A 10,200-nucleotide genomic window follows, 5' to 3' on the forward strand; every position below is an offset into this window, starting at 1 on the left:
GGTGGTGGGAGCCTCTCCCGCCTCCTCAGCAGCGCTAAGGATGTCCGACTGCAGCTAGGCCTGCTGCCCGCTGGCAAGTGGACATCCCCCGAGGGCTTCTGGGCTGCCAGAGGGATGTCTGACTGCCAGCTTATTCCCAATCCCCCGGGGAGCGGGCCTAAGCCAGCAAGTGGTCATCCCCCGAGGGGTCCCAGACTGCGAGAGGGCACAGGCTGGGCTGAGGGACCCTCCCGAGTGCACAAAAATTTGTGCTCTAGTATATGTATATATTAATGAAAAAAGAGAACTGGGGTTGGGGTTGGAAGGAGAGGTGGATTTAAATATTGAGTAAAAGACACCTAGGTTCCTTGGGACTAAATTCTTAGGATATGTATAATAATGGATGAAGGAGACAATAGAATGTTTGCTAGGATTTGCCAAGCTACTACCGAAAGTTATTTTAGGTGGGCTTAAAGCTGTTTGGCCCTTTGGGTTGTGTGTTTGGGTTGAGGGCTGGGCACACTTCTTACTACACAAGGAATAATTCAGTAAAAAGCAATTATAATTAATGTAAATTTTGTTTAAATATAAATAGTACATTAAGCAAATACCTTAATATATGATCTGGCATGAATAGAGTATCTTCTCAAACTAAGCCTTATTTCTAACTTTGTGTCTTGTTATATTGATATAGGACACCTTTGCACCTGGCCTGTGCTTTTGGATGTTCAAATGTTGTGTCTTTCTTAATTGAGAAACAATGCAAAATAAACGTCTTTGATAGTGAAAACAAATCTCCATTGATTAAGGTGTGCTAATTTTTCCTTTTCAATTGGAATGTGTTTGAGCTCTTTTCCTAATTAACTTTTGTTGAATTTCATATTTTAAAACAAAATATTAAACATTTGATTAATATAGCATATTCTGAGTGGCAAATTGGTTACTCATCTATTTTTGTTTTATTGACAGGCAGTACAGTGTAAAAACGAGACTTGTGCTGCTATGCTTCTAGACCAAGGTGCAGACCCAAATATAATGGATTTAGATGACAATACTGCTCTTCATTATGCTGTCTATGGCCAAAGTGTCGCATTAGTAAAAAAACTGCTTGAATACAAAGTTAATCTTGAAGCACAAAATAAGGTAGTCTTCTATTAAAAACACACATTATATTTTAGAAGGCAATGGAAGAGGTATTCATTGCAGATAATTTATATCTGTTGAAACACATGTTATATAAAGTGTGAATTTTCCAAAATGAAATTGGGAAGGAGAATGAGATTATTAAACACTGGTGTGGTTTTCCTTTTTAAAAAGTCTTTCTCCATTTTATTTCAAATTATAATCCTGACCTCTAAAGCAGCATCACATTTAACAGTGATAACTGTTCAAAGGCCTATATCAAATGAGAACTATTTTATTTTCCTATAAATGAATATTGATTAGGAATCATAAAGCCTATATTTTTTTCTATTTACATACTTATTAATAATGGTAAGAATAGGGTTGAATTAGAAAATCACTTACAATACTAAAAGTAATCCAGATCTCCTATTGAGACATTATGGAAAACTGATGAGTATTTTTTTAAGCTTCTTAGCACCTTAGTTCACTAATATTTTGTTTACATGACACACTTGTAGTGCCAACTTGGAAGTTTAAATGAATCCCTATGAAAATTCAATTGTTAACAACATTATAAAATGTGAATGTATGATTTGCAATACTTATATTAAATGCTAGGTGCTCATCACCTAAATAATCTAGGCTCCTCTTACCCACAATTTGCATTAAGCCTAAAGTTGAAACTTTAATCTTGTTTTTTTGACTGGCCCAACTCTAATTTATTTTCTTGGTCTTTAAAATCATATTTTGTTATGTATCAAAACCTTTTAAAAATTAAAGTGTATATCAGATGTTTCTTAATAGCACACTTATCTTTTAAATTGAATTTGGATCTAAAAGGCATGTTAATGTACAATATTTTAAATACTCTAAAATAATTTTTTTCAGGATGGATGCACTCCACTTTTACTTGCTGTTACTGAAAACAATGCAGAAATAGTGAAGTTTCTTCTGAAGAGAGGAGCAGATGCGAATGCTTCAGATCAGAATCAAAGGTATAAATTTGATATGCTAAATAAAAGCATATACCTACAACAACCTAATGGGATGATAAATATATATTTGTGGGCATGTATGTGTATATACATATATATGTTGATATATAAAATGTATATTATTGATGCTGTTGTTGTTTTTGGAAAAAGATATGGCCATATGATTTTGAGCCAATAACCTAGATTCCCAAGACCTGTATTCCTGTAAAATCAAACATTTGGACAAAATTGGTAGCTTATTATTATTATAACTAGAGGTCCAGTGCATGAATTCATGTACTACTGGGGTCCCTCAGCCTGGCCTGGGGGATTGGGCTGAAACAGGCTCTCTGACATCCCCTGAAGGGTCCCAGATTGTGAGAGGGCACAGGCCAGGACGAGGGACGATTGGGGCTGGGGAGGGACGGGGGAGGTTGGCCAGCTTGGGAGGGACTGTGGCAGGGCTCCAGGGCATGTCTAGCCCATCTCGCTCAGTCCTGATCGTCTGGACCCAGCAGTAAGGTAACCTGCTGGTCAGAGCGTCCACCCCCGGGTGGTCAGTGCATGTCATAGCGAGCAATTGAGCAGCCTTAGCATATCATTAGCATATTATGCTTTGGTTGAAGGGATGACCAGACGACCAGACACTTAGCAATTAAGCTTTTATTATATAGGATAATTTTTTATAACATTAGAATTTTATACAAAAACTCAATCTCTACCTCCTAGATGTTGTAGTTAAACAAGGGTAGGGAACCCAGAGCTTCAGACACACTCCTCCATAACATTTTGAGACATCTCCTTGAAAACCCTAGAGTTTTGGGAAGGAGGCATTGAAAACCATTGAGCTAGCAGCTTCCTAGGGGCTCTTGAAAACCATAGGGTTTTGGGAAGGAGGCATTGAAAACCATTGAGCTAGCAGCTTCCTAGGGGCTCTTTATATTCAGACTCCCAATAAGATCTGGGATTGGCTCAGGTTTTTGAGCAGAGCACTTTTTACATTCTTGCCCTGATTCTTTTCCTGATCGAGATTCTACACTTGAACAGTAAATTTAAAGATTAACTTTTGAAAAAAGTACAAGACATGTTTAATCCATAAATAGACATTTATATCTCTTGTTCCAGAACAGCCCTTATGATTGCTCTAAGTGATGAACCAACAAATTTGGTCAGTCTTCTTCTTCAGAAAGAAGTGGACCTATCTTGCCAAGATATTTATGGATTCACAGCTGAGGAATATGCTTCTTTTAATGGTTTTACTATGTAAGTGATACTGCATATTTTTTAACACTTGTATGGAATTTGATCATTAGAAGAGAAACATGAGCCCCCAAATACAATGCTGGAATAGGCTCTGCAGTGTGGGTGACCACATTATGAACTCTGGTCCCATGGATCCAAGGATCCTTGCTTTCACCTGTTTGTAGGGTCAATCAATATAAGAAATACAGGTAGGCGGAATGTACAAATTAACTCATAGTGGCATGGGAATTTAAAGAATGCCAAGACAGGGAATTCCAACAACTAGTGACATAGCCATTAATAAAAATCTGGGCAATAGGGTTGGGCAAAATATAATTAATTCACACAAGTTCCGTTAATTGTGTTTACACATTAGCAATGCAATAAGTATATTCTCATGAACCCAAAAGATAAAACTTTTCATGTATAATCATATATTTCTGATTTTAATAGTAGGTGAGAAAATAAAATGCATTATTCAGAAAACATTTTTTTTTTGTTTTTGTCCCTCTTTTGCAATGGGAACTAAGCTTTCTGTAATTGTGACTGTTGTTGCTTGAATAGCCATTACCTTTCTACCATATTTAGCACATACATGGCCATTGCTTATTAGTACCATTTGTTCACTCTTTCTTGGTACATAGGTTCTATGGTTCCTTAAGAGTGGAAGCATAAAAAAATCTTTCTCATATATATTTTTTGTTTTGTTTTATTTCATTTTTATTGTTGTTAATGCTCATCTGAGGATATTTTTTCCATTGATTTTTAGAGTGGAAGGGAGGGAGAGAGAGAGAGGCAGTGAGAGAGAGAGAGAGAGAGAGAGAAAGAGAGAGAAAGAAACATCAAGGTGAAAGATACACATCGATTTGTTGCCTCCTACACACACTCTTACCCAGGCCAGGAATCAAACCCGCAACCCAATACATGCCTTTGACAGGGAATCAATCGAACCTGAAACCCTTTGGTGTGTACAATGCTCTAACTATTGAGAAACACTGGCCAGGGCTCTCATATAGTTTTTTTTTAAAAAAATAAGTGAAACTGTGTAAAATGAGGGAATTATGTTTAGATATTTATGTTACAGTTAGCTTTAATCCATACGTTGCTTCATTTCTTTCACTGAAATTCTGAAATCGTATACCTAATTATTACATAAAACTTAAATAACAATATTTGTGATGAATTGAAATCGACATGTATCTATTAAAACAATTTTTGCTGTTTATTTTCAAAAATAAATATAATTATTTAGGTCTTTAAAAATCAGGGTGCTTTTTTATTTTGGTGAATATATCTCATATTGGCATGGAGAAAAGGTTTATTCTTTACTGGGTATGGCTCAGTCCCTGTTAATTGTGTTCATGTGTTGATTTACTATTAAGCCCAACTGTTATGAGCTAAATTGTGTAACTGCCCCCCACTCCCATAAGATTCATGTGTTAAAGCCCTAATCCCCAGTAACTCAAAATTTGGATGCATATATTTGAAGAAAGGGCTTTTAAAGAGATAATAAGTTGAAATGACTGTGCATTAGGTTGGGCCCTAATCCAATCTGACTGGTTTCTTTATAAGAAGGGGAGAGTATGACATACAGAGAGACATCAGAGGTGCTCATGCACATAGGCAACAAGAGGGCAGTAATCTACTAGCCAAGGAGAGAAACTTGGAACAGATCCTTCCCTTATGGCTCTTAGAGAAAACCCATCCTGCTGACACCCTAATCTTGGACTTTCAGCCTCCAGAATTATGAAAAAATAAATTTCTGTGATTTGAGTCACCCAATATGGTATTTTGTCATGGCCTCCCCAGCAAATTAATATACCAAATATAACCTAAAGCTACTTTTTCTATCTTGCTAATGGCTTTTTTGTGACGGCAGGAAAAAAAGAAGTGCCAGAGAATGGGAGTACATGAAATAAAAATGGTGACTGTTAATGCAGTTGGCTTGAGAGGTTGCTTGAGGTCAGCGCCAATGTGTGACATCCTTGGCAAGGCATTAGCTAATGTCTAAGGTCTTAATTTGATAATTATGTATTCAATTGACTATTTATGAATGCTGATATTCATATATATTTCCTCTTTATGAATAGATATCATCATCTGATTGCTAATTATGGAAATAAGAAGAAAGTTAAAAAGATATCTTATAAAGGTACAACCTTGGACACTACATGTGATACAGAGCTGGAGGAAGGTAAGAAGATAAAAACAAGTAGTTTTTCTTGTTGGTTATTTGTTTGTCTTTTAGGAAGAAACACAGCTTTCTCAAGTAATATTTTATTTGAAATTGAAATTTTCTCCTATTTTGAAATGCTAAATATTTTTAAGAACTGTTCTTAAGAATATGTGTGACTAAAATATTTTGGCATTGTGTTGACTGAAAAGGTAATGTAAAGATATACTGAGTGATTAAGATAATTTTATCTATAGTCTCTTGACTAGATATAGAAAACAGACTAGACTAATTTTTGTATTGCATAGAGATTTTAATAGATATTAGTAAATTATTTTAAAACACCTCAGTTAAGTACTTTGATGATAGATAATATAATCTATACTTAATCACTACATAAAATTGAAAATTAAGTAACACTATTTGTGATGAATTGAAAATGCCATGCCTCTATTAAAATAATTTTTGGTGTTTATTTTCAAAAATAAATATAGTTATTTAGGTCTGTAAAAATCAGCTTTTTTTTTGGTTAATATGTCTTATTGGCACTTTCTTATTGTTGAATGAAATAAAAATTTGTACAAATATTCTCTGTATTCGCCAGCAACCACACTCCTATCCTACCCTTTACCTATGGTATAAAAAAGAAAACAAGGTGGGGGCAGAAAGGGAGCCTGATGGTAACAGATCATATAAATGCCACACATTCCAAACACTCACCATGCCCTGAGTCTGTAGTCATGATCCGTAGAACAATGCTTGGCCTTATTGACTTGAGGTGAGTAAATTGAAGAGAATTTCCCTGAATTCTTCTTTTATAATTTAATGTCACATACTTTTTCAACAAAGTTTGTTTTCTGGACTCTTGATCTAAATCCTTATATAATTGTCACCTACTATCTTATTTTCTTTTTTTAAATGTCCATACAGTTATAAGAAGTAAAGAGTTTCCGTGGTTTGCACTTTAAAACCACCCGTAGCTTAACACATATTTCAAGTTTCTAGTCAAATGTTAAATCTTTGCGAGCTTTAAAGTGTAATTGAAATATTAGGTAAAGAAAATTACCAAAAGACACTGCAAAAAATGGCGAAGTTAGAAAGTTGTATTTCTGTCAGATTCAAAGGGGATAAAATGCATAGGACCAATGATAAATTATAACTGTGTTGTAACCAAGGCACTGAATTTAAGAAATGTATTTAGAAGTAAAATATTTGAACATAAATGAAAACATTACAAATTTACTTGTTTCCTAGATGTGTAACCTCATTTCTGCAAATCCATTGCTGCTACCTTGAATTAGAAAAATCTATATCGAAAGAGCAGTTAAGTGAACTATCACAGCATTTTCACTGACTACTTATTTGAAGAACAATTTGTTAAATTGAGAACAGTTTTCACCATAGAAGATGTGAAGAAATTTCAAAAGACAAATTGTCTATCTCATTAACTATATCAGCTGAAAAGATACAATTGTGTTCAGTATGTAGGCAGAGAAAAACTTTTTAGTCAAAATACTAAATGAAATATTAGTAAAAGTAAACTTGGCAATTTATTGTGTTAAGCATGCATTAGAACATTTAAATAAAGTAAAATATTAACATGTTGACTATAAATAGAGAAGTTAGAAATAATCCTGTGTAATTAGAAATTCTCTTTTATTTACAAGTAATTTCATCGATAAAGCCTTTTTGATTTTTAAAAAACACTACATTAATACATATTCAGAATATTTGGATTGAAAAGAAAAAAATGCATTACCATAGTCTTATCATTCGAACAAAACATTTGTTCAATTTTTGTAGTCTTTTTAAAATTTGTGTAGCTTTTTTTCCCCTCAAAGGGAATTTACAATTTTGCATTTTTCTTTTAAAAAACACCACACATAGTATTCAGTTTTCACTGTGCTCCTTGCCATACCTTAACCACGTTCAATGTGGTCTGGCTTTAAGACTTTTCCCTGGAAGACTTCCTTTAGCTGTCTCCTGGGACAGCTTCCTTGCCTCATGGGACCTCAGTGCAACCTTTTCTGGTTGCCCTGCCATTCTATCACTTGTGGTGCTTTATAATGTATTAGAGGCCCGATGCTCGAAGATTCATGCAAGAATGGGCCTTCCTTCCCCTGGCTGCCGGCACTGCCTTCGCTCCGGCCGGAGCCGCCTTTCTGCCCAGAGGCTCGGAGTGGCTGGGGCAGTGTGGAACGCCATGGCGACGACACAGTGTCCTGCCCGCCCCTGTCCACTCGACGCCTGCATATGCAAATCAACCCACCATCTTTGTTGGGTTAATTTGCATTCTCACTCCTGATTGGCTGGTGGGTGTCATGAGGGTACAGTCAATTTGCATCTTTCTCTTTTATTAATGTAAACTAGAGGCCCGATGCACACAATTCGTGAAAGGGGCTCAGCCCTCGTAGCCGCGGCGGCTTGCTTGGCCCTCGAAGCCCTGGCTTCATCCGGAAGGTTGTTTGGCTGTCCAGTCTAAGCATATTACACTTTTATCATTATAGATTCCTCTCCTCCTGGCCTTGTAGATTCCAAGTTCAACAATAGCTTGAATTTTTTTGTTCATAGTTAAATTCTCATCACTTGTAAAACGCTTGGTGTGTAGTAGTTATTCAATTTGTCAAATACATAATAATAACTGACACCTGTCAGGCACTGCTTCAAGTGCTTGACATATGTAATCTGCTTGGTGTGTAGTAGTTATTCAATTTGTCAAATAACTGACATCTGTCAGGCACTGCTTCAAGTGCTTGACATATGTAATCTTCACATAGTCTTGTTGAGGTAATTACTATTCATATCCTCATTTTATGATGAATATATGAGGTACATCAAGCTATAGTAGCTTGTCCCAGGTTATTGAATTAGGAAGCTGAGAGCTGGGATATAGACCCATGTATTTTGGATTTAAACCTACTCAGTCTCACTCCAGTATTTGCGCATTAATCAATATACTACACCATTTCACTTATAAACATATGAATATATCATCCTTGTAAACTCTATTTTTTAATGCCTCACAGGAAACATTTTAGTATTATTTGCAACTTATTTAAACTACTGGTTCATTTAAATATATGCTTGCTGTGAAAGAGCTAAAGCGGAGGAAGTAAACCTAACAATTCTTGACATCAAGTCAGCACACATTTAATTTCCACTGTGGTTTAGATCAATGGTTCTCCTTTTGTCCCCCATGAAATATTTGGCAATGTCTGGAGAGATTCTGGTTGTCAAGACTGAGGAGGAATACTGCAAAACAGTCCACATGCACAGGACAGCCCCCTATAACAAGTACTTATCTGGCTCCAAATGTCAACAGTGCCCAGGTTTAGAAACACTGATCTAGAATCTATAATATGTACTGGGGAGCAAAGATGAAAAAGATATCTTAGTCTTCTACCCTCAATGAGTACACAAATGTTTAGTATTTTTCAACAATGTAAGTTAATGAGGGTCAGATAATGTGTTCTCTACCTTTACCACGAGCTTAGAGGAAAAGAGTAATAAAATTACCTAGAGCAGGTTAGGGAGAGTCAGGGGTGATTTCAAATGAAAGAGATTTTGTTAGATGGGTTAGAACAGTGGTTCTCAACCTTCTGGCCCTTTAAATACAGTTCCTCATGCTGTGACCCAACCATAAAATTATTTTCGTTGCTACTTCATTACTGTAATGTTGCTACTGTTATGAATCGTAATGTAAATCTCTGATATGCAGGATGGTCTTAGGTGACCCCTGTGAAAGGGTCGTTCGACTGCTAAAGGGGTCTCGACCCACCGATTGAGAACCATTGGGTTAGAAGAACAAGTGAGATTTTGATGGGTCTTCCACTCAGAACTTACCCATCATGGTAAAAGCTAATTCATAAGAGAGGCAAAGGAAAACACCCAAGAATCAGAGGAGGGAAGGATCATTTGTGGTACCTTCACCAAGGTTAACCCTGGTGGCGAAGAAGAGATTTGAATCAGGTCCTGAAGGCTGGGTAAAATTTTGACATGGGATATCTAATAAAAAATAGATGGGATAGAGAAAAAACATTGTTTATTTATAATTGAAATTGTGCTGACTACCTATTTGGTAAACATGCGTATTCTAGTACAATATATTATATAGTGCTGGCGTAGTGCAACAATATTTGATGAGTTATTTGTGTTCATTGTTGTGGATTCTTCCAAATATTTACAATCTTAGAAAATTGTCAAGTTGAGAATTAATTCCCACATCTTTGCCATCACTTGTCATTTGTTGATTTGTTAATGATAGCCATTCTGACAGGTGTGAGGTGATACCTCATTGTCATTTTGAGTTGCATCTCTCTGATGATTAGTGCCTTTGAGCATTTTTTTATGTTCCTTTGTCTTCCGTATGTCCACTTTGGAGAAGTGTCTATTTAGGTCCCTTTCCCATTTTTTAATTGTTTTGTCTTCCTTTTGTAAATTGTTAGAGTTCTTTATATATTTTGAAAATTAACCCCTTATCAGATGTATCATTGGCACATATGTTCTCCCATTCAGTGGGCTGTCTTTGTTGATGGTTTCTTTTACTGTGCTGAAGCTTTTTTTATTTTGATGTAGTCCCATTTGTTTATTTTCTCTTTTGTTTCCCTTGCCCTAACAGTGGTCAACAAACTGCGGCTTGGCAAACCGCAGCTTGCGAGCCACATGCGGCTCTTTGGCCCCTTGAGTGTGGCTCTTCCACAAAATACC

At 36.0% G+C, this 10,200-nt stretch overlaps 1 protein-coding gene across 1 annotated transcript in view; it reads left to right on the plus strand.

Moving 5' to 3' along the window:
• Nucleotides 1-3,349, plus strand: part of ANKRD7 (ankyrin repeat domain 7) — an 8,539-nt gene extending 5,190 nt beyond the window's left edge. Inside the window, 5 exon segments of the mRNA XM_005871585.1 lie at nucleotides 674-788; nucleotides 949-1,122; nucleotides 1,993-2,099; nucleotides 3,204-3,294; nucleotides 3,296-3,349. Coding sequence (XP_005871647.1) covers nucleotides 674-788; nucleotides 949-1,122; nucleotides 1,993-2,099; nucleotides 3,204-3,294; nucleotides 3,296-3,349 — 541 coding nt within the window.
• Nucleotides 3,350-10,200: the final 6,851 nt, after the last annotated feature.

The sequence above is a fragment of the Myotis brandtii genome, unplaced genomic scaffold (genome assembly GCF_000412655.1).
Source record: "Myotis brandtii unplaced genomic scaffold, ASM41265v1 scaffold348, whole genome shotgun sequence".
Taxonomy (NCBI): Eukaryota; Metazoa; Chordata; class Mammalia; order Chiroptera; family Vespertilionidae; genus Myotis; species Myotis brandtii.